Source organism: Paramormyrops kingsleyae, chromosome 3 (genome assembly GCF_048594095.1).
Source record: "Paramormyrops kingsleyae isolate MSU_618 chromosome 3, PKINGS_0.4, whole genome shotgun sequence".
NCBI lineage: Eukaryota > Metazoa > Chordata > Actinopteri > Osteoglossiformes > Mormyridae > Paramormyrops > Paramormyrops kingsleyae.
The window spans coordinates 21,930,294-21,956,255 of record NC_132799.1 but is presented as its reverse complement, the minus strand read 5'-3'; the positions used below and the strand labels follow the sequence as shown (position 1 = coordinate 21,956,255).

At 44.2% G+C, this 25,962-nt stretch overlaps 1 protein-coding gene across 11 annotated transcripts in view; it reads left to right on the top strand.

Annotated features, from left to right (window-relative positions):
* Nucleotides 1-25,962, top strand: part of LOC111860129 (sorbin and SH3 domain-containing protein 1) — a 127,933-nt gene that overhangs the window by 14,799 nt on the left and 87,172 nt on the right. For 7 of the 11 annotated variants that reach the window (XM_023843501.2, XM_023843504.2, XM_023843500.2 and 4 more), the window contains exon 1: nucleotides 14,183-14,401. The exons of the other annotated variants lie outside the window; for them this stretch is intronic. In XM_023843501.2, the coding sequence (XP_023699269.1) occupies nucleotides 14,204-14,401 (198 nt within the window). In that variant the 5' untranslated portion in view covers nucleotides 14,183-14,203. Of the gene's footprint in view, nucleotides 1-14,182; nucleotides 14,402-25,962 lie in introns of those variants that run through there. 11 annotated transcript variants of the gene reach the window in all.

The window sequence follows — 25,962 nt, the reverse complement described above, 5'->3', positions numbered from 1 at the left end:
GGGCCCCCCAACCCCACCCCCCTCCGCGCCAATGGGGGCCCCCTTGCAGGCTGGCACACGTGGGGCCCCTAGGCTTAAGCCATATCTAGCCTGTGCGTTAATCCGCCCCTGACTGCACGCCATGCAGAATCGGCGGGTAAGTACAGTGGTACCTCAGAACTCGAATTTAATCCGTTCAGAACTCCGGATAGAATTCTAAAAAGTTCGAGTTGTGATCGAATTTTCCCCATAAGAAATAATGGAAAACCAATTAATTGGTTCCTGGCCACAAAAAATTACACCTAAATATGTTTTTTTAGCATTTAAACACAAAATGAACCGGATAAAACAAGAAGAGCATATACTGTACTAAACACATCTAAGCACATTTATCAAAACAGTAATTTGTAAAGTAAGAAAATAAATGTATCCAAACAATGTGTCCTGCCCCGATTGTCTGCTCCTTCCGTGTGCCACGCCCCCTCGTTAACTCCGTGTGGAATCCCCGTGTGATCTGCTGTTTCTGGTTGTTGTCATTAGTCTTCTGTATTTCGTCCGTGTTTCAGTTTGTTTTCCCAGTCCGGTCATTGTATTGTTCGTTTTGCCTGCCTTACCTTTAATTAAACCCCATATTCCCCGATACGCTGACGTCTGCGCCTTTGTCTCCGTTATGTCCCCGCTCGGCACAACAATATTATTATAATTAAACGTATTAATGGTTTATTATTAATATTAAAATAATGAATAAGAAATCTTTATTTTAAAATGTATTTTATTATATAATAATAATTACTGTTACTGTATATCATTGTCTAAATGTATTTTTACTGTCTAAATATATGTATTCAGTTAGTGTAAACATGCATGGTGCTATCACAGCTAATTCGAGTCTGAGACTGAAGCTTTACCCTTTGTTTCCGCTGAGAGATGTGCCGCGTGATTCATTTCCCCGCGCGTACAGTTATCTTAGGTTGGCGTTCACGGTTTGATTCAGATCGAAATCTAGGTAATTTTTTTTCGAACTGGTTGGTTCGACTTTTAAGAAATTCGAGTTCTAATGAGTTCGAGAACTGAGGTACCACTGTATCATTATATTACTCCCCATCAGTATTATATCAGTTGCATATGCATGTGACGCAATGCACTGTGTGATCTGTCCCCATGGTGACAGTGAAAGAATGTCCTGCCGTAATATAATGACCTTTCACTTCGTGCTGAATCTCGCTATCCCTTGTATTTTTTGTTGTCTTACTTTGAAAGAACAGTGTATCAATAGGGCTACTTTGACCCACTGGAGATGTCACCAGCTACCAGTTACTAGCTGTAGTTGGGCCCATATAGTTTTTGTCCAGATTAAAGTAGTTGGGTATCCAGAATTAAATGATCATGAACCTTAAAGAAAATGAGACAGACGTGTGTAAAAGGGGAGCCATGCATCATTGATATGAAGTCTAATGAAGTCTTTCTGAGGTGCTGCTGTTTCTGGCACAAGCAGGAGAGGAGTGCACAGTGTGCTTTTAATTTGACAATATTCATGTCCCTTATTAATGAGAAGCTAGATGCATGCTTGGTGCTAATCAGAAAAATCAGCATCAGAAACATTACTGTGGGTCCCCTGACTACCAGTCACATACATCACATGATTCGTGATCTTATTTACAACGTTTGCCTTTTGCTTTGTGACTGATAACAGGCTGAAATTACAGCGACGCGTTACTAATAAAACACTTTTCTCCACCTTCTATGATAATAAGATCTACTACTCTCTTGCTGGTTCTGCAACCATGGGCACTTTCAGGCAGCAGCCTCTATAACAGGGGCATTCAGCTAAAATTTAAAAAGGTCCAGTTAAGAGAAAATATTCTTGAAGCAATTAATGTCCGGAAGATCATAATGTCTAACTATTTAATAGTGTGATATATATTTAAGTAGCCTATTAGTTGCATGAACATTGTATGTAATCAGTACCTGACTGTCAAATCAAATGAATTCAGTACAATTCAAAAACGTTTTGACATAATTTATTGTCACGTGACATAGAACTTCGGCCAGCTGGCTGGAGTGAGATTTTCAGTTCGAGATGTCTGCACACTTGTAACAGTTCTTACCTTGTAAATAGTCTGCTTTTGTATTGAACCGTGTAAATACACCTTTGACGTAGCTAATTTTAGGTTTTATAATGGAATAATATAGATTTGCCGTAAGATTTCCAGCATGAGTCTGAAAGCATGAGTGTCATGCCAGATGCTTGACATTTGGCAACCCTGAAAATATTTTTTGTTTCACATGAGTTTATTTATATAACAGATAACATTACTTTATACATATGTAAAAATGCAGAAACGTCAACGAACATGAAATCAACAATAAACTACGTCTATTTATCCAACGTGTTATATAATACATATTGTATTTGAAAACTTTTCAGCTTTACGATTTCAGGAGAGCGCAGCCACTCTGTTAGGAACATTACGCTTTTTGTTTGCGGGCGTTAGCTTCGCTGCTGCGATTAACACGAAAGGCACATTAGCGCAGGGCTGCATACGCCGAACTATACGTTTTGCTTGGCGCTCAAAGGCGTTTGATGTTCATTGGCGTGGGAAACGGCGGTTCTACTGCTAAACCACTACCGAAAAGACTACAAACGCTGCTCCGGTAAAAATAAAAGCGCCCCGTCAGGTTTTAAATAATAACTAAATGTTTTGGCTTTCGGTCCGGGTCCGTATGGGACAGTTTCTGGGTCCGGACCCGGACCGCGGTCCGCCTGTTAGTGACCGCTGCTCTATAAATACAGTGTGCTCTGTATTTCAGCCCTGTCCAAATCAAGCTCCTCAAGTCAGAAAGGAGGTCTCTTTCACACAGGATAGCAAGCACTCCCTGATTGCATGCTATCCTAAGCCTGTGTTTCTGTACTTACAGTATCACTGTTTGGTGGGGGATTTGGCACAGATACTTGTACCCAGCACAGATGTTTGGGATGCTGTACTGGTGATTTGTAAGCTTCCAAATCGGTGGAGAATCTAAGATAGTGGAGTCACGTGGCTGTTCTTATTAATGGAAGGTTATATGTGTTGTGACTAAATAATCAGACTTCTCTCACATAACTTAGTTAGTCAGGACTTTAAAAAAGGAGCACTTGTGTGGCACTTGAACATAATGTACAGTTTGATTAGTGACTTTTATTATGTTGATGCTGGTAGTTTATTCTATAAGATTTCAGAGTAGGGCAATCAAACACTAACCTTAGTGCATCCAAAGTCAACTAGGAGTGACATCTTGAGGAAGTGTATCCATAACAGCTGTGGTTGTGGCTTAAGAAGTTTAAGCACGATACAAGGTACATTCAGCTTCTTGTGTTTTTGCTTTTTCTGAGAAGCCCAGTTAATTGGAGAAATGCAGAACATGCTTAGAAAAAGATTAGTCATTCTGTGGTTACTCTAATCAATATTAACTGAGCATAGGATTAAGTTTTATTCCAAAGAACCACCATTCCCAGCTCATAGGGAAGTATGTGGTGGGAAGGGAGGGGCAAGCAGTTAGGGTTTAAACAAATTACATCTTTGAAACTGTCAACCAACGAAGAGAGTTCTTTGTTTGGTCAATTTGTATCTTACCAGTGCCAGAGTAACACACACAAGGGAGTTCATTTGTAGGGGTATGTGTGCTGTGAAATAAGAAGCTTATTAAGAAGCTCATAGTCTACTGCCTGATTAAACAGTCAGGATGGTGGTGGACCATTGTGGCAGCCTAAAGTTGGATCCTGTTCTTTAACATATGAACTGTACCAAACAGAATCATTGTGACTGTTTTGTACTTCAGTTAATCTGCCAAAGGCTTCATGGGAAATGTGTTGAAGCTGAGTGTCTCACACAGGCCGGTTATCATCCACTCTAGTACAGACAAGTGCATGGCCCCCTGATGGAGGCCTGGCTTCTGTCGCTGTCACATCCAAACAGTCAAAGCATCACTGCATGCATTGTCCCATGCATCCCCATATTCTTTGCCCCCATTAGAGAGCTGCACGGGGATATCTATCGCCAACCCCATCCATCTCCACAAATATCTAAGCTGTCCCCATCCCATGCCCACAAGCACTAAAACCATCCCCACCTCCTTCATCAAAATGATTCATCAAAATACCAACAGTACAGTGTAAAATGAAACATGCCTGTATTTGCATTTAAATATATTCATTATTAAATGGCATTTGGCAGTTTCCCCAAACATATTTGTTTTGCATTATTCAGACCTAATTATCCAAACATTTTTATTCTGAAAAAGAAAATAACTTGGAACTCATCTGAACTTACTGAAAAACTTTGTTTGCATCTTCTACATGTTTGAGAGCTCTGCGCATGTTAGCATGTTTCTTGTGTATTTAGACAAATTGTTCTTCAACAGCTCTGTATAGCCTAGGTTACACTGCCACTAGTTGGATGAGAACAAAAAATTAACAAAACATTACTAATATAACAGATATGAGCAATTTCATTACCATTATCATGGTGTTACCAGTCATTTTATTACCATTCCCACGGTAATACCATAAAGATTATCTCCATTCCTGCTGTTATCGTGGAAATATTCTTATTTTTCCCCCATTCCCGCAGATTCCCCTGCAGCTCTCTAGCCTCCATGCATTGTCCCATGCATCCATGCATCAACATTTGCATCACTACTTGCATCGCCTCACATATGAACCCGGTACATTGCTGCATGTGTTGCCCAAATATCACCTTGTGGATTGCTTACAAACATGCACTACATGCCAGCTGAACTGCCACATGTATTATGAGCTGTGATTCATTCATTAACAGCTCATTGTTGGCCCCGCACCATGTGAGGTCCCTTCCTGCCTCTGAATACATTATATTTTACAGTTGTTACCGCCCTGTGAAGGTCTGTATGAATGTTTTAGTGGTCCCCTGCCAAGAAAAAAAAATACTGTAAAACAAAAGAAAAAACAAAATTATCTAATCTCGGCAATCTTTGGGGTTAGGCCACATGTTTTTGTCAACATCACATCTGATGTCATCCAAGGCAATTCACCTGGGATAAAACCGCTTGGTATGACGGATCCACCCTTGGCAGTCTTCAACTGCGATGTCCCTGCAGCCAGCATCCATGGCATCAAGGAGTGACATCTGGACATGTGGCTGAAGATCATAAACCTTCCACCTCCATGCAGAAAATAACTCCTCTATGGGATTGAGGAAAGGTGAATAGGGTGGAAGGAAGAGACGGACCAGTCTTGGGTGGACTTCAAACCATGTTGTGATTGCTTGAGAGTGATGGAAAGCCACATTGTCCCAGGTGATGACAAAGGTCCTCATGTGCTCTCCCTCCTGATCCTGGTCTGGAACCAGGTGCTGGTGAAGATCGTTCAAAAAGGCAAGGAGGCGCTCGGTATTGTAGGGTCCAACCTGAGATCTATGAAGGACCAATCCAGTATTTGCAATGGCTGCACACATTGTGATGTTTGCCCCTCTTTGTCCTGGCACTTCAACTGTGGCCCTTTTTCGTATAATATTTCATCCTCGCCGACGCCTTTTGGCCAGACTGAATCCTGTCTCATCTATGTAGATGAATTTGTGAGGGGCCTGATTGGCCTCCAACTCCATAACTTCCCTATGAGCTGGGAATGGTGGTTCTTTGGAATAAAACTTAATCCTATGCTCAGTTAATATTGATTAGAGTAACCACAGAATGACTAATCTTTTTCTAAGCATGTTCTGCATTTCTCCAATTAACTGGGCTTCTCAGAAAAAGCAAAAACACAAGAAGCTGAATGTACCTTGTATCGTGCTTAAACTTCTTAAGCCACAACCACAGCTGTTATGGATACACTTCCTCAAGATGTCACTCCTAGTTGACTTTGGATGCACTAAGGTTAGTGTTTGATTGCCCTACTCTGAAATCTTATAGAATAAACTACCAGCATCAACATAATAAAAGTCACTAATCAAACTGTACATTATGTTCAAGTGCCACACAAGTGCTCCTTTTTTAAAGTCCTGACTAACTAAGTTATGTGAGAGAAGTCTGATTATTTAGTCACAACACATATAACCTTCCATTAATAAGAACAGCCACGTGACTCCACTATCTTAGATTCTCCACCGATTTGGAAGCTTACAAATCACCAGTACAGCATCCCAAACATCTGTGCTGGGTACAAGTATCTGTGCCAAATCCCCCACCAAACAGTGATACTGTAAGTACAGAAACACAGGCTTAGGATAGCATGCAATCAGGGAGTGCTTGCTATCCTGTGTGAAAGAGACCTCCTTTCTGACTTGAGGAGCTTGATTTGGACAGGGCTGAAATACAGAGCACACTGTATTTATAGAGCAGCGGTCACTAACAGGCGGACCGCGGTAGTGTCAGTCATTCCCACGGTAATACCATAAAGATTATCTCCATTCCTGCTGTTATCGTGGAAATATTCTTATTTTTCCCCCATTCCCGCAGATTCCCCTGCAGCTCTCTAGCCTCCATGCATTGTCCCATGCATCCATGCATCAACATTTGCATCACTACTTGCATCGCCTCACATATGAACCCGGTACATTGCTGCATGTGTTGCCCAAATATCACCTTGTGGATTGCTTACAAACATGCACTACATGCCAGCTGAACTGCCACATGTATTATGAGCTGTGATTCATTCATTAACAGCTCATTGTTGGCCCCGCACCATGTGAGGTCCCTTCCTGCCTCTGAATACATTATATTTTACAGTTGTTACCGCCCTGTGAAGGTCTGTATGAATGTTTTAGTGGTCCCCTGCCAAGAAAAAAAAATACTGTAAAACAAAAGAAAAAACAAAATTATCTAATCTCGGCAATCTTCGGGGTTAGGCCACATGTTTTTGTCAACATCACATCTGATGTCATCCAAGGCAATTCACCTGGGATAAAACCGCTTGGTATGACGGATCCACCCTTGGCAGTCTTCAACTGCGATGTCCCTGCAGCCAGCATCCATGGCATCAAGGAGTGACATCTGGACATGTGGCTGAAGATCATAAACCTTCCACCTCCATGCAGAAAATAACTCCTCTATGGGATTGAGGAAAGGTGAATAGGGTGGAAGGAAGAGACGGACCAGTCTTGGGTGGACTTCAAACCATGTTGTGATTGCTTGAGAGTGATGGAAAGCCACATTGTCCCAGGTGATGACAAAGGTCCTCATGTGCTCTCCCTCCTGATCCTGGTCTGGAACCAGGTGCTGGTGAAGATCGTTCAAAAAGGCAAGGAGGCGCTCGGTATTGTAGGGTCCAACCTGAGATCTATGAAGGACCAATCCAGTATTTGCAATGGCTGCACACATTGTGATGTTTGCCCCTCTTTGTCCTGGCACTTCAACTGTGGCCCTTTTTCGTATAATATTTCATCCTCGCCGACGCCTTTTGGCCAGACTGAATCCTGTCTCATCTATGTAGATGAATTTGTGAGGGGCCTGATTGGCCTCCAACTCCATAACTCTCTGAAACAAAGTTTATGCAAATTCATGTCACCATATACTGTACTATTATGTATAGGTTACCTATATGTATACTTATAGCTTACAGTAAGCTTACTGTAGAACTAGACATTGAATATACACTATACTACCTGGACATATTGTCGCCGGAGCTCCTTGACTCTGTCATTGTTCCTTTCAAAGGGAACAGTGTAGAGCTGCTTCATCCGTACTCTGTGTTTGGACAATGCCCGAGTAATAGTTGTGAGGCTGATGCTATTGATATTGCGCATGTCAATTATTGAATTGTTTGTTAATTGTCAGCTTATTTTTGAGCTGATGTGTTGTTTTTGAGCTGATATTATTGCAGAAGTAGAGGTTTTATACTGTAGCTAAGGTTTGGAATATTGTTGTTTTTATTGTGGTATGTTGTGTATTAACATTTGTAAATAAGACAAAAACGATCCATAATTTTGGTGGTGGGTATAGCTTGTCTGTTAAGAAAATGTAAGCATTGTAGAAATGTGTCGACTGACTGCATATTGTGTGAAAACGACATGAAATTTGTGAATGGTATGGCCACAACAGACCGATGCTGTGCACATTGTATTAACAGTTTTGAAAATTTGACACTTGGTTGGACAAATGCTTGTTAGCGAAAAACTAACAGATCCTGACCAGACAGGCTTAGGTGTGTCATGCTGATATCTGTGGTATTTGTAATCTCTTGGCATCATAGTGCGCAGCTGGTTGAGATGGCCAGTCTGTGGTTTAATTCAGGGAGAATTTATGTTCAAATCTCACTCCGCCAACTGCTGATGGCTATCTGCCTGGTTTGAACACAAATCCAAGGATTCACCTCCTACCATGTGCACCAGGACTTTTCCTACTCCTGCTCCTGGTCTTTCTCCTGTTTTTGTTTCATCTGTTCCTGCTCTTTTTCCTGTTTCTCCTTTTTCTGCTTCTGTTGCTTCTCCTGTTCCTTCTCCTACTGTCTCCCAATACTGCTCCTTCTCCAGCTTCTGTTCCTTCTCCCACTTATGCTCCTTTTCCTACATCTGCTTCTTCTCCTATTCCTTCTCCAGCACCTGCTCCTTCTTCTGCTCCTGTGTTTCTACCCCTTCTCTGTTCTTTCAGGCTTTGAACACCTTACAACTGATTTGTGACTTAGTGGTGCTTATCTTCCTCTCAGTAATAGCCTTTATTAGGTGGTTCTGGTTCCCATGAAGCTTGATTTGTTCATAGCTAAATAGACAGTTCTCTAGGCACTTTATCTTTATACATTTAGTTTAACTTTTGTTCTCAGTTCCTGTAGGGATTTTTCCTTATTAGTGCATGAATACTGCAGCACTTAAGTGCATTAGTCATTACATGTTCACTCTGCCCCCTTCAGCCATCAACTCTCATCTTCTCCCCCATCTTATTCCTGTATCACAGAAGGACTGTTAGTAACATGCTGATTACACAGGACTGTAACATGCAATTCATATTCACAGATCACATAAATACAAATAAATGATAGAGGCTAAATTGACTAAATACAATTTGAACACTATAAAACTAAAAGTAAATGATCGATTTTTTACTTTTTGTGCTTCTGGCCAAATCTGTATTTTCCAGTAATACATTTCTTAATCTAAATGTTGTGCCAGGCACTGTCACTGAATTGTCTCCTGTCATGGCTGACCTCATTGTTAGATGTGTCTTATTTATTTATTTTGTACTATCTGCGTGCCTTTAGGGATGTACAGTAGGGATGTTAATCAGTGAATGATGTGCTGAGCCCTGAGCTGTCATCGCAGTCACTCTCTTCCTAGGGTGCGCTTCCCTTACAACAACTGAGGTTAGCATTAACGATGTATCGTTCTCTGTTAGTTCAAACTAACATCTGAAGTACGACTGTTTCCAAAAACCTTTGCACTTTGTTAGTACCATAGTAGTTTGAACCACGTTAGTTTTAACCACCATAGTTTGAACTGCAATGGCTCCAGAGGTATTTGGTCTGACTTTCACAATGGGTTGCTTGCAAAAACTCACAAACTATTGTACTGTTATTTCTAAACATGACAGTTGTGCCGATATTACATTATTAATTTATAGTGTCAGTCATATAACTACAATAATAATATTAAAAACTCAAAAATAGCAAAAGAATCATAATGTTATAATTGTGTGATGCTTCTTGTAGAGGCAAATAGAGCTATTAGGCTACAACACACTTAGTGAAATCGGCTCTATCTGTACTTATGTTTATTTTATTTTTATTATAAAAACACTTATTCCTGATCAGTCTCTGTTTGTACAGCTATTAGTGGCTCAGTGGGATTGATGGGTACACGTAACACCCAGATTTATACCCACATGGTATACCAGGTTTCTTGCCTTCACTGCCATGTGTTCATATCCAAGCACCGGTGTAACAAAAGCTCTCAGTGATTAAGAAATGATTCATTATTTTTAGTCATTAATTTGCCTGTATTTTATTTGCTTTCCCCATGTTTTTTCCTATTTAATACTGTGTGTACATAAACACTGAATGATAAATTGTTGCAGCATCGTCATCGCGATGTGCATGTCTGTGATGTGCATGTCTGTTGACAGAACTTGCGACGACACCACAGACTTACTACACACACTCTTGTTAAATAAGTTCTATTTGGCAATAATTTATTTCGGGTAATTTCATTTCTTTTTTGGTTTTTTGAATATTGCAATATTACTCAGTGTGATATTGTAATGTCATAATCGTGCAGCCTTAAATATATATTTATCTATGTAGTGAATTCTACCATATAGCACAAACAAGGTGGGTAAACATCGCACTCCCTAATCATACCATACTCATGGACAGAGAAGTACATAAAAAGTACTCGTACAACCACACTTAAAGCACTTGACTTTATAGATGGTTGTACAGCAAGATTATTTAATATTTTCACCTTACTTACATGGTGACTACCCTCCTTTGACTGCATTTTCCACCATCGATGACATAGTCACCCAGAACTAAGCTTCTAACTACAGCTCAAGATCAGTGTTATGACAATGTTAGTAAACGTTTGTTCGAACTGTGGTTTTGGGAAATGCCCAAATGGGAAGTGTCATTTAATAATGGATCGTACTATGCAAGTTCGTAACATAGTTACCTCCATAGTTTGAACTATAGTTTCACTTGCATTGTAATTGCATAGTTTCAACTATGCAAGTTGCTAACGTAGTTAGCAGCTGTACTTTTGGGGAATGCTGCTTATGCTAGGGCACCTCCGTACTCTTTTTGCGCACTGAAGCCGTAGCATCCCGGGCTCTGAATTACTAAGCTGTGCAACACTCCCCCCCTGGGCAGAGCTGGGGGCTCTGCTGAGTGCTGAGTGTCTGCGGCCCCCTGCTAGTGCAGAGCTATACATACATTTCCTTTTATGTAGCAGTCGTGCACACAAGGCCTGTGAGCACCAAATAAATCTCGGCTGAATGTGTGTACTCTGTGGCGTGGAGCGCGTGCTGGACCGTGTGTCAATGCTGTGTCCACTGGCGCATTTTTTGCCTTGTATGGCACTGTTCTCTGATGACGCGTGCCGGTCTGTTCAGCGCCAAGCGCATTGACGTCATATTCAGAATACCTAATGGAGAAGTTTGGAGAAGATGGGCTCTGCCTGAAGTTTTTGCTCTTTGCAGTCAAAGTGGCTCCTATATGTGTTCAGGTGTGGGACTTCAGTATTTCCCATTTAGTCAGTAGTGAAATCTCTCACGTGATGAAACAATGCCAGACCATCAGTCAGTGCTACAGGATCCCAGTGCTGTAGGGTGACAGTCCTGGGAATGCGCCCTTCTGGCATCAGTCTAATTACAGTTTATGATCTCCTCCCATAGGGACAGGGAACTTAGTAATTTAGTAAAATTTCTTTAAGACAAAGCAAAAATGGCTTACTCAGCAGGCTATATCCACATTATCTGCTCTGTGATTAGACCAGAATAAACTGTGTATATAGGCTAGATGCGATAATCATGGTTCTGGGAAAATCAGCTGAAAGATGATGGGCTCATCGACCAGCCAGTAGTGATGGCCTGTAGTGGGAACGAGTCACATAGTCTTTCACTTGACCCCATAAAGTAGCACATGGGCATTAATCCTTGTTTGTTTACTGTGCTGTAATACTGGTACGATCTCATGTGTATGGGAAAGTCTTCAGCTCTAAAACGTTGTGTTCCCCTGATAAACTTTCTCCTGGCCTTTCATTCTATTAAAAGTTGTTTTTTGTTACAGTGACTTGATGAAGCATAAGGGTCAGAAGGCAGAGGTTTAGAAGTGAGTCAGAGTGTGGTGATGCCAGGCATCTTTTATTTCTGTGACCCCTCCACCCCCACCCTTGTCATCCTCTGCAACTGCCTTTACTCTGAGGACCTTCATATCACACGGGGTCAGATGACCAACAGGGAGGCTCTAATTAAATTCCAGCATTTTCCTTCTTGGTATGTGCCACTCAGCTCATGTTGTTCACCCTGTCAGGCTGGAGGGTTTTGGGCATCTGTTTAAGCCAGTTTACAAAGATAAGCATAATAAGGATCACAGGGTTCCCATCTAACTGAGCATAGACAGGGAGCCTTGCCTGTTTTCTCAATGTGTGAGGTAAAGCCCATGCTAATGGCATATTGTAGGGAAAGTCTTTGATTGCTGCCACTGCCGTTCATTGTCTATTCAAGTGCCGATGAGTTACGGCTGTTTTTACAGCCTGAGTTTGCTCTCTGAATGCCGATGCGTTCATGAAACACTGTTGCTAGGTAGCAGGCTTGGGGTCTACAGTAATAAACTAATTTCCCACTAAAGCCTGCTCATCTGAAATCTGAGACTATCATCTGTATCCTGCCTGCTGGCTACTGTGTTTCAAAGGAAACACAGGTTGCACTTTCTTATGGATTCTAGATTTTTGTGTTTTCAGTGGCATGTTTGTCTTGTTTAGACTGGCTTGAATGTTACTGAATTAGCAGCATAAAGCAATGGACCACAGGTCTGTATATGCCTGTTGCTTCAGACAACAGTAGTACACGGAGGAGGTTCATGAGTGGTGGGACTGTGGGATGCTCATACCCATGTCTGTCTGTGAATGTGGCAGTCAGACCCCACAGATTCACTCAGAAAAACACATTTGATGTTTTGCTTTGTTTTTATTCTGTCACACTGGGTCTCAGACTATATTTTTCTGGTTTAGCACTATGGCATCACATTAGAGACCTGCACTCACGCGGGAGTACCGCGGGACACGCGGGACCCAACGCACCGAGTGCGGCGCGGGACAAGATTTGATGGGTGAATGCGGGTGCATGCGGGCGGTAAGGTCCTCATGTAGCCTACTGTATGTGCGGGTTGTGGGAGAATAGAATTAATAGCGGGACTCCCGCAAAATGGAATTATCTTAAAATTAATTTATTAAAAACAAATACTCTATTATTTATCTACTGCACAAAAGCAACAAGAACGACTAAATTAAAATAATAACAATTTACAGGTGAATCGTCTACAGAAACTACAATTGCCGCGCTCTGAGTGCCGGGGGACGTAACCGGACACCCCAAGAAGGAATCAGCCTGGTGCTTGGACGGGATAGCGTGTTCTGAAAAGCTCCTCGTTCGTGTCCATGTTCATCATTCCATTTAATTAAACTCAAATAAAACAAAACGTATTTGTTTATTTTCCGTTTCTTTTTTATATATACTCAAAAGGAAAGCAAGTGAAACAAATAACAGAGTAGTGGGAAGAAGCGGTAAAAATAAAACTACTTATATGTTTACCTGCGGGATTTTGCGGGCGGGAGCGGGACAAAACTTGAATACTGTGGGCGGAAGCGGGAGAAAATAATATATATTTTTTGCGGGAGCGGGACTGAAAAATCCGTCCGGCGCAGGTCTCTACATCACATCCATGTCAAAACTCAAGGGCGATGAAACACAAAGTGAAAATATAAACCTGCAAGTTTTAATTTTTCAAGTGCATAAATATCATATTATTATCCTCCTGCGCCAAGTGGATTACCTTAAGTTGCTCTATGTGGTCAAGTGAAATTTTTGCGCTCAGTTTGGGGGTGGGCTCCTGGCCATTTCTGTCAGTGAATGTTATTAGCTGATGGCTCCTGGTTTTGTGATTGCATGCTACGAAAAGCTTCTTTAGAAGACTGCAGACGATAGTGATAGGAAATCTTTAGTAAGACAGATCATTCATTTGGCTAAGCTCATCAAAAATAGCTGCCTCTTTCGGCTCCAAAATTACATTATGTTTGTATACATTTGTTGTATTGTTATACATGAACGCGAAGAAAGGGGCAGCTCAACAGCCATAACCTCTTTTGAAAGGAGATATTTTGGATTAACAAGGTAAAGACGTCAGTGGGGTGGTAGTACTTTTTGCAGTTTCAAGTCTGACAGGTTTATTAAACATAAGGATACTCCAAATATATGCAGATTACTAACTTTTTAGGGTCTCTCATTAATATTTTAAGCTTATTACTAATCTTTTTACAAAATTGCGGGTGTTAGTAAATGTCTGGTTAGTAGGGATGTAACGATGAACGTAATACCACGATATTGTGATAAAAAAATACCTCGACACCGTTGCACCGACACTCGGACTGTTACAATATCACATGGTTATTTCGCTGGGGGCGCTGCGGAAACAGCCGGCACGGGAACCGGGGAACCCGCGGGATAGTGTCCCAAATGGACCGGGCCCCTTTAAGGGCCAGGCGCGTTCCGGAAAAGGGGCCCGTTGCAGATGAGGGCAGCGAAGCAGCAGGCGGCTGCTGTGAGGCGGTGGCGACATCACCGGGAGTGGGTTCTCCCAATACCCGACCGAGGAAACAGCCCCCTGGGAGACCTCCTGCACGTCTTCCTGTCTCCGGTTTTTCCGCTTCTTTTTGCTTGCCGCTTTTGCCGTTGTTGCGGGCACCTCTGGCAGCTTCGACAGCTGACCGTAAGGGCTGTGGCTTCCCGTTTTAATTTAGCTTCCGCCACCCCGCGTTTCAGCCGCCTCAGATTTTCGCGCACCTCCCCAGTTAGGTGCACATCTCCGGGCAGGGACATATTGTTATGTTGCTCCCTTTTGTGTCAATATGCAACACTTTACATTTCACACAGGGCTACGCAGAGACCGTTTTTTTTTTTTGTTAATTCGCGCACTCGCACAGTGCTTCCTTTATTGAATACCAGAACACTACAACTTACACATGCACACTTGCTTTGCGCCATCTACTGGTAGAAACCTTTAGAACATATATTCAGATTCATACATAACATCCCTCCCCACTAAGATTGGTTGTTAGTAAACACAAAACATTTACTTAAGAAAGTAATTCCTCTTTGCACAACACATTTCTTTTTTTTATTATTAGTAACATTAATTAAGAAAAAGGTGAGCTACTTTTATATATATATATATATATATATATATATATATATATATATATATATATATATATATATATATATCACTTCTAAGTTTCAGAACTCAAACATTCGTGAATAGCAACTATTTCCATAGGCTCACTCATCACGGTACGGTACTGGTGGTTTAGTAATCCTCACAGGATAGCGTCTTACAGTCTCTGTTACCTGTGTGTGTTTCATATGTGGCATTTCAATGGATTGTGGTGTTTTAGTGGTGGTCTCAGGAACTTGATCAGTATCCTCTTTATGGTGAGGTGTACTAGGGTTAAGTGTGTGGCAACTATCACTCTGCGGTAGTAACAACGGAGGATTCACAGGCATGTGCACTACAGTCTGTTGAGGCACTGACTCGGAACGAGCCAGCATCTGGTCCACATGGCGTTTCTATACCCCTTGTGTTCCTACATTTACCTTGTACGACACTGGTCCAGTTTTCTCCATCACCACCCCTTGTGTCCACTTATCCTCCCCCTTCCTATAATCACACACGAGAACTGGCACCCCAACCCCAAACTGTCTCTCTTTAGACCGTTGGAGATGGCGTTGCTTGAGTACCCTGTGACTGGTGCACCGCTCCAGCCACACTGGGTTTCAGAAAATCCAATCGAGAACGCAGCTTGTGTCCAACGAACAACATAGCTGGCATCTCTTTTGTTGTCACGTGGGGGGATGTTGCAGTATGTCAAGAGAAACGTATCAAGGCGTTGTTGCCCCGGTATTGTTCCTCTGGATGATTTTAAGGCATGTCTGAACGTCTGCACGAAACGCTCCGCCAAGCCATTGGTGGCAGGATGGTATGGTGCTGAACGGATGTGTTTGACACCATTGGACGTCAGGAATGTGCCAAATTCTTCAGAGAATGGAATGAGGTCCATTGTCACTGACCAGAACGTGTGGAATGCCATAGCAACTAAAAAAAGGCCCCTAAGCACCTGTATGGTCTTACTGGCTGTGGTGCTGTCCATGATGCGCACCTCTGGCCATTTTTAATGTGCGTCCACAGTGACCAGATACATATGTCCTTCAAATGGACCTGCAAAGTCCACATGAATCCTTTCCCAAGGACTGGATGGCCACCTCCAAGGGTGTAACGGGGCTAGACCAGGGTTTTTTTGTACACGCTGACATCCGTGGCAGGCTTTAGCTTGAAGCTCGATTTGAGAGTCGATGCCGGGCCACCAAACATAACTGCAACCTAAGCTCTTCATTCTCACCACACCTGGATGTGCTGTGTGGAGCTCTTTCAGAACACTGGGGCGTAGTTTAGGTGGTATAACCACTCTAACATCCCGCATGAGGCATCCCTGTTATGTTGTGAGATCGGTGCAGAAGATAGGGTGACAGCTCTTCACCCACATCCTTTGCAGCTGGGAATCGACCAGTGGTGACCATTTCCATAACATGAGACAAGGTGGAGTCAGACATGGTGTTACGTCTGATCTCGGTGTCACTAACTGGTAACTAACTGAGATGTGTAGAATACCTCTAATGCCCCTGGTTTCTCAATAGGGGTGTGAGGGAGTGGTAACCTCGACAGTCCATTGGCATTGGCATGCAATGCACCTTTCCTGTATTGAATGGTGTAATTGTGTGCTGCCAGGAGGAGCGCCCAACGCTGCATTCGAGCTGCAGCCATTGAAGGTGTACTTTTCACTGGACTCAGAATGGTTGTTAGCGGGCGATGGTCAGTGAGTATAGTGAACTTATTACCATAAAGGTACTGATGGAACTTGCATACTCCAAAGACTATTGCTAATGCCTCCCTCTTGATCTGAGCGTAGTTCGTTCCGCTTTGTTGAGAGTTCGTGATGCGTAGGCTATAGGTTTTTCTTCGCCATCAGGCATGATGTGCGAGAGCACAGCTCTGACCCCATAGGGTGAAGCATCACAAGCAAGGCGGAGAGGCAGCTCAGGATCGTAGTGAGTGAGAACTTCCTGCGATACTAGTAGTGCTTTAGCTTTCTGGAACGCTGATTCACAAGATGATGTCCACTGCCATTTCTTCTCTTTATTGAGCAGTTCATTCAATGGTTTTAGAACAGTGACTAGATCAGGAATGAAGCGTCCGTAATAGTTTAGCATCCCTAGAAACGAACGTAGCTGGCTGACATCACCTGGTGCTGGTGCTTCCACAATGGCACGTACCTTCTCAGGTGATTTGTGAAGCCCAGCTGCGTCAATGATATGGCCCACATATTCCACAGACTCCTGGAAAAACAGGCACTTCTCTCTTTTGAGGTGTAGGCCATATTCCTCTAGCCTTCTCAGGACAGCATCCAGCGTTTTGAGTTGTGTCAGTTCATCAGGACCACTGACTAGGATGTCGTCCAATTAACAATGAGTGTGTGGCAGTCCGAGAAGTACTTGGTCCATAGCCTTTTGGAATAGAGTGGGAGATGATGCTATGCCAAAAGGTAAACGATTGAACCAAAATAGTCCTTTTTGTGTAGATATTGTCAGCAGCTTCTTAGAGCTCTCCTCTACTTCCATCTGTAGATAGGCATTTGATAAATCTAGCTTACTGAAGCATTGACCTCCTGCTAGAGAAGCAAACAAGTCCTCAGTGCGTGGAATTGGTTACTTATCCACGCAGAGAGCTGGATTGAGGGTAACTTTGAAAACCCCACATAGTCTCACTGTGCCATCCTTCTTGCTGACAGGCACTACGGACGTGGCCCAGTTACTATGCGCCACTGGTGAGATTACCCCAAGCTCAGTCAGGCGTTTTAGCTCAGCCTCCACTCGCAGTCGAAGAGCATATGGCACATTACGTGGTGGGCAGAATTTTGGTACACTATTAGGTCTTAGGGTCAGTCTGACTTTAACCCCCTTCATTGTTCCTAACTTTTTAGAGAACACAGCTGAGTGTCTCTTTAACACAGCCTCTAAATTGTTTGTTTGTCTTTGCTCAATGGCAGGCACAGTCTTTAAGTCTCTCCAGTCCAGTTTAATGACTCTGCCAAACAAAGGTGGAGCATCCACTTTCACCATGTACAAGGGCAAAACAGCACATTTCTTGTTTAATTCCACTTGCACTTTAACGACCCCTTCTGGTGCCAGAGGCTCACCCGTGTATGTCTTTAGCATGATATCAGTGGGTAGTAGAGGCAGCTGGCTCAGATTTCTTTTTATACTGTTCCCAAGGAATCAACGACACAGCAGCCCCAGTATCCAATTCCATCTCCATTTTCTTTCCATTAATTAAAGGCATTACTGTTATACGAGAATATTTCCCTTTTTGGGACAAGGTATATAGTCCCAACTCACTATCAGTGTCTGATTTAGTTTCTTCACTTTCACTTTCATTTGCTTCCATATGATGAATTTTTTTCTTTTTATCTTTCACACTGTGTTTAATTGCATTACCTTTTTGTTCAGGCTTCCCCTCTTTCTGTTTATGTTCTCTGCCTTGCCAGTTTTTGGCTTAACTCCTACACATTCGCTTCGTGTGGCCTTTCCTCCCACACTGGTGACAGTCCCGGTCTCTGTACCAGCAGTCATCATCAGTATGATTTGTTCTCCCACAATGGTGACAACTCTCACCCCTTCGCAGGAGAACTGCGTTCACTTTAAGAGAACTGCTCAACTGCTGTACGTTGCATGCTGCCGTCTCTGCCGACACAGCATGATCGACTGCTTTCTGGAACGTGAGATCTTTCTCAGCTTCTGCACCATTTTGCATTTTAATCCACAAACAAATCTGTCTCTTAGTGTGTCTTCCAAGTAACCACCAAACTCACAATGTTCAGAAAGTCTTTTAAGCACCGCTACATACTGTGCAACAGTTTCTCCTTCCCCTTGATTTCGCTTGTGGAACCAGAATCTTTCAGCTATAATGAGCGGTTTCGGAGCAAAATGACTTGCAACACAGCAACAATATCTTCATATATCATTATACCAGGCTTCGTAGGAGCCACCAAACTGCGGAGTAGGCCATACGTTTTAGGTCCCATCACGCTTCACAGCACAGCCACTTTCCTTACGGCATGTATGTCATTAGCCAAAATGTAGTGCTCAAAACGTTCAATATACACTCACCTAAAGGATTATTAGGAACACCTGTTCAATTTCTCATTAATGCAATTATCTAATCAACCAATCACATGGCAGTTGCTTCAATGCATTTAGGGGTGTGGTCCTGGTCAAGACAATCTCCTGAACTCCAAACTGAATGTCAGAATGGGAAAGAAAGGTGATTTAAGCAATTTTGAGCGTGGCATGGTTGTTGGTGCTAGACGGGCCGGTCTGAGTATTTCACAATCTGCTCAGTTACTGGGATTTTCACGGACAACCATTTCTAGGGTTTACAAAGAATGGTGTGCAAAGGGAAAAACATCCAGTATGCGGCAGTCCTGTGGGCGAAAATGCCTTGTTGATGCTAGAGGTCAGAGGAGAATGGGCCAACTGATTCAAGCTGATAGAAGAGCAACTTTGACTGAAATAACCACTCGTTACAACCGAGGTATGCAGCAAAGCATTTGTGAAGCCGCAACACGCACAACCTTGAGGCAGATGGGTTACAACAGCAGAAGACCCCACCGGGTACCACTCATCTCCACTACAAATAGGAAAAAGAGGCTACAATTTGCACGAGCTCACCAAAATTGGACAGTTGAAGACTGGAAAAATGTTGCCTGGTCTGATGAGTCTCGATTTCTGTTGAGACATTCAAATGGTAGAGTCAGAATTTGGCGTAAACAGAATGAGAACATGGATCCATCATGCCTTGTTACCACTGTGCAGGCTGGTGGTGGTGGTGTAATGGTGTGGGGGATGTTTTCTTGGCACACTTTAGGCCCCTTAGTGCCAATTGGGCATCGTTTGAATGCCACGGCCTACCTGAGCATTGTTTCTGACCATGTCCATCCCTTTATGACCACCATGTACCCATCCTCTGATGGCTACTTCCAGCAGGATAATGCACCATGTCACAAAGCTCGAATCATTTCAAATTGGTTTCTTGAACATGACAATGAGTTCACTGTACTAAAATGGCCCCCACAGTCACCAGATCTCAACCCAATAGAGCATCTTTGGGATGTGGTGGAACGGGAGCTTCGTGCCCTGGATGTGCATCCCACAAATCTCCATCAACTGCAAGATGCTATCCTATCAATATGGGCCAACATTTCTAAAGAATGCTTTCAGCACCTTGTTGAATCAATGCCACGTAGAATTAAGGCAGTTCTGAAGGCGAAAGGGGGTCAAACATTAGGTGTTCCTAATAATCCTTTAGGTGAGTGTACGTTGCCCATTGCTCACCAGCCTCCTCAAAAGGATCCATATGCCCGATTACTCCCGTCATAATGCGTCTTCCCTCAGTTACACGCACTGTAGCACTAGATCTGTCGGAGGAAGAGAGGCTCCTTCTCTTGTCAGAATGCTAGCTCACTAGCTGTACTTCACAACGTGGTTGTTCGTTTTCGTCCAAACTTGACCAACGCTGGCATTTCTTGCACAACCGATGATAAGTCTTCTGGACTACACAACTCGTCGCCAGTTTATGTTATGTTGCTCCCTTTTGTGTCAATATGCAACACTTTACATTACACACAGAGCTACGCAGAGACCTTTTTTTTTATTTATTAATTCGCGCTCTCGCACAGTGCTTTCTTTATTGAATACCAGAACGCTACAACTTACACATGCGCACTTGCTTTGCGCCATCTACTGGTAGAAACCTTTAGAACATATATTCAGGTTCATACATAACACACATCTTCCAGAATATCCCTGCAGCGGTAGGCTAGAACCCGAAGCAGGGGATCATCCCGGACTTCGGGCAGATCAAGCCAATGAATTACCTCGTCGGTCAAGCTGAGGTATTCCTCTTCCGACATCCAAGGTTTCTTCTTTGCTAGTTCTGTCATTCTGTCACGATGCGCGGAACACGGACCAGGGAAACAGGCGACGGAGATCAGGATATGGGTAAAATAAATGGTTTTAATTGGGAAACGAAGGGGCATAACAAGCAGACAAGGCACGAAACTCCACGACAATACACGACTATGCAATGACAGAACTAGGGAAACAAACTGACATGTACTTCAAAACACCGAACTAATACCGACAATGGGTGTGTCCGAAATCGCGCACTTGCATCAGTGCACTGAGATGTAGTGCGTACTTCCTTCTGTAGTGCATACTACCATGGGAACATGCTGTCCTAAATGGAACACTAACGTTTTGCACTTACCGGAAGTGACGGACTAGCATTTGATTGCGATTCTCCAGCGCGCCAAAATATCTGCCGTGTTTTGTTTACAATGAATTTCCTTGCGGTTTTATTTGCATGTATATAACCTATCTACGACCGCCTAACCGGCTAAAAAACTGCTAACATTTATGTGTGCGAACTCTTCTAAGTCGATATAATCGCAAACTCAAATTATCTATAACTGTCGTCAGAGAGTGTCAGGCTACACACCGCAGTATACATCAGTAAAATAATTTTATTAACGTTACTTAGATTTATATGAAGCAGTTGACTCCACTTGGGCTTACGTGTCTGTGTTGTTGTCCGCCTTAATTCAACTCTGAAAACTTGCCGAAAGTCCCTCCCCTTCCGCTACGTAGTCAAAATGGCGTCCGTTTAGTGCGAGTAGTGTCTGTCACTACCGAAAATGTTACACCTACTGAAAATGTAACTTCTGCTACTACGCATGCGCACGCTTGCGACTTCTGGAAGGAGGCGTGCTATTTTTACGGCATCGCGTCACATTTCATCGTCTGTTGATTTTTGATGAGAATATCGACAGCGAGAGGAAAGAGAAGATTTAACCGGATAATGATAGAGTTCTTCGACTTTAAAAGATTTTATTTCGCATAGGCCTTTAATGCCCAATGTGCTTCAGAAGGAGCGACGTAAAATACAGGGTATGGCCATCAATTTTACAGTCAAAGGTGACATTACTTTAATGTTACCATTATGTACTACTCTCAGTTCGATGTGCTGTGAAGTTACTTAAACTAAGCCTGCTTTTTTTCTCCTTAGTCATTTCTTTTCATAATTGTATCAGTGTAATTACCACACACTCGTGTCAGTTATGGCAGCTGTGTCTTGTGGTGCTAAATGAAGCAAATTATATTTGTTTCTGACAGACGACCGATTGTTTTATCTTGGGCCAAACCGCACAACATAAACATTGTTTATGTTGTGCAAATAAAAGTTCTTAACTATTATTTTGGTGTGATTTTTGATTATTTTTTTTTAGAAAATGCTGTACATTTATCACAGCCCCTTGATAAGCAATATGGGTACACAAGATTGATATACACCCTAATTTTATTACGTTTTCTAAAGAAAAGGCATATATTCAGCAATACCATTGGGGAAAAACCTTAAGTAAGATACTGTCAGGCACTAAAAGCAACGCACACATAGATGCAAATATTACAATCGGCAAAGCAATATGGTTTAAATACCACAATAAAATGATGGCTGAACTGCAAATATAAACATCAATGACCCATCTCACAATACGTGACCAATGAATGATGATACACGACGTCCACGCCCTGAATCACACAATCACGGTCTGCCGCAAAATGTGAATACATGCGCAGATTGGGCCTGTGGAAGTGTACATTACGCATGCGTAATAATGAAGTGCCAGGAAATGTGGTTTCGTGGATGCATGCGTGATGAATGTGCGCATGCGTAGTAGCGGAAGTTACATTTTCGGTAGTGACAAGTGTCCATCATTCTGCACTGCGTTTTCTGGCCGTTTTCAGTGCACCATCCGGGTAACTTTCAGTGCACTGAATTTTAGCTTATGTTGTCTGTGAAGGCACTACGCCCTAAAATCGCGCACTAAAAGTGCGCAAGTGCGCAATTTCGGAAACACCCCATGAGAAACAGCTGTTAAACACAGGGAATCGACATGAGGTTAACGAGGGGGGCGTGACACAGGAGGATCAGCACGATCGGGGTGTGACAAAATGGACTCCAGGTTTGCTAAATTCTGACTGCAATGAGCTTTTTTAAAAAGTCATTAGCTTAAGGTTCACTTACTTTTTCCAACCTTCAGTTTCACAATTTGAATAAATTATTGAATATAATCAAAAATTCTCTGAAAATATGTCTGTGTTTAGTTATAAGAGACTGTTTGTTCATTATTGTGACTTACATGGAGAGACAACCATGTTTTATATGGAATTACACATGAATATAGTAAATATAAACGGGTTCACAAACTTTTTACTTTGACTGTACTAACCGTACTATGGAGCCCCTCTGGTGACATAGAAGAAAAAAATATATTGCGTGACCACGAGATAATTCAGAGATAATTCAGCGTGGGAACGAGTTAGATTTCCGGGATGTTGTCCATCCATCCATCCATCCATTTACTTCCGCTTATCTGAGGTCGGGTCGCGGGGGCAGCAGTCTCAGCAGGGAAACCCAGACTTCCCTCTCCCCGGCCACTTCCTCCAGCTCCTCTGGGGGAATCCCGAGGCGTTCCCAGGCCAGCCGAGAAACATAGTCCCTCCAGCGTGTCCTGGGTCTTCCCCGGGGCCTCCTCCCAGTGGGACATGCCTGGAACACCTCACCAGGGAGGCGTCCAGGAGGCATCCTAAGCAAATGCCCGAGCCACCTCATCTGGCTCCTCTCAATGCGGAGGAGCAGCGGCTCTACTCTGAGTCTCTCCCGAATGACCGAGCTCCTCACCCTGTCTCTAAGGGAGAGCCCAGCCACCCTGCGGAGAAAACTCATTTCGGCCGTTTGCACTCGTGATCTCGTTTTTTCGGTCACTACCCATAGCTCGTGACCATAGGTGAGGGTAGGAACGTAGATCGACTGGTAAATCGAGAGCTTTGCTTTTTGGCTTAGCTCCTTCTTCACCACGACAGACCGATGCAGCGCCCGCATCACTGCGGACGCCGCACCGATCCGCCTGTCGATCTCCCGCTCCATCCTTCCCTCACTCGTGAACAAGACCCCGAGATAATTAAACTCCTCCACTTGGGGAAGGACCTCCTCCCCGACCTGGAGAGAGCACTCCACCCTTTTCCGGCTGAGGACCATGGTCTCGGATTTGGAGGTGCTGATTTTCATTCCAGCCGCTTTACACTCGGCTGCGAACTGTTCCAGTGAGAGCCGAAGGTCACGGTCTGATGAGGCCAACAGAACCACATCATCTGCAAAATGCAGAGACCTAATCCTGAGGTCACCAAACCGGACACCGTCAACGCCCTGGCTGCGCCTAGAAATTCTGTCCATAAAGGTTATGAACAGAATCGGTGATAAAGGGCAGCCCTGGCGGAGTCCAACCCTCACTGGGAAAGAGTCCGACTTACTGCCGGCAATGCGGACCAAGCTCTACACAACACCGGTTGTACAGGGACCGAACAGCCCTTATAAGGCAAGAAAACTTGATCCGCCTATAGTTGGAACACACCCCTCCGGTCTCCCTTCTTGAAGATGGGGACCACCACTCCGGTCTGCCAATCCAGAGGCACCGCCCCCAATGTCCACGCAATGCCGCAGATGCGTGTCAACCAAGACAGCCCCGCAACATCCAGAGCCTTGAGGAACTCCGGGCGGATCTCATCCACCCCCGGGGCCCGGCCACCGAGGAGCTTTTTAACCACCTCAGTAACCTCTACCCCAGAGATGGGTGAGTCCACCCCCAAGTCCCCAGACTCTGCTTCCTCATTGGAAGGCATGTCGGTGGGATTGAGGAGGTCTTTGAAGTATTCCTTCCACCGACCCACAACGTCCCGAGCTGAGGCTAGCAGCACACCATCCCCACCATAAACAGTGTTGATGCTGCACCGCTTTCCCGTCCTGAGACGCCGGATAGTGGACCAGAATCTCCTCGAAGCCATCCGGAAGTCATTCTCCATGGCCTCGCCAAACTCCTCCCATACCTGAATTTTTGCCTCAGCGACCGCCGAAGCCGCATTCCGCTTGGCCTGCCGGTACTCATCAGCTGCTTCCGGAGTCCCACAGGCCAAAAAGACCCGATAGGACTCCTTCTTCAGCTTGACGGCATCCCTAACCACCGGGTTCGGGGATTGCCGCCGCAACAAGCACCAACCACCTTACGGCCACAGCTCCAGTCAGCCGCCTCCACAATGGAGGCGCGGAACATGGCCCATTCGGACTCGATGTCCCCCACCTCCCCCGGGACATGGGAGAAGTTCTGTTGGAGGTAGCAGTTGAAACTCCCTCCGACAGGAGATTCCGCCAGATGTTCCCAACAGACCCTCACTATACGCTTGGGCCTGCCAGGCCTGGCCGGCTTCCTCCCCCACCAGCGGAGCCAACCCACCACCAGGTAGTGATCAGTTGACAGCTCCGCCCCTCTCTTCACCCGAGCGTCCAAGACATGCGGCCGCAAGTTCGATGACACGACTACAAAGTTGATCATCGAACTGCGGCCTAGGGTGTCCTGGTGCCAAGTGCACATATGAACACCCTTATGCCTGAACATGGTGTTCATTATGGACAATCTGTGATGAGCACAGAAGTCCAACAACAGAATACCACTCGGGTTCAGATCGGGCGGGCCGTTCCTCCCAATCACGCCACTCCAGGTCTCACTGTCATTGCCCACGTGAGCATTGAAGTCCCCCAGCAGAACAAGAGAGTTCCCGGGGGGAGTGCTCTCCAACACCCCTTCCAAGGACTCCAAAAAGGGTGGGTATTCTGAACTGCCGTTTGGCGCATAAGCGCAAACAACAGTCAGGACCCGTCCCCCCACTCGAAGGCAAAGGGAGGCTACCCTCTTGTCTACTGCGGTAAACCCCAATGTACAGGCGCCCAGCCAGGGGGCAATAAGTTTGCCCACCCCAGCTCGGCGCCTCTCCCCGTGAGCAACTCCAGAGTGGAAGAGGGTCCAACCCCCTTCGAGGAGACTGGTTCCAGAGCCCAAGCCGTGCATCGAGGCGAGCCCGACTATATCTAGTCGGAACCTCACAGCCTCGCGCACCAGCTCAGGCTCCTTCCCCACCAGAGAGGTGACATTCCATGTCCCTAGAGCTAGCTTCTGCTGCCGAGGATTGGAACACCAAGGTCCCCGCCTTCGGCCACTGCCCAACTCACACTGCACCCGACCCCTATGGCCCCTCCTACAGGTGGTG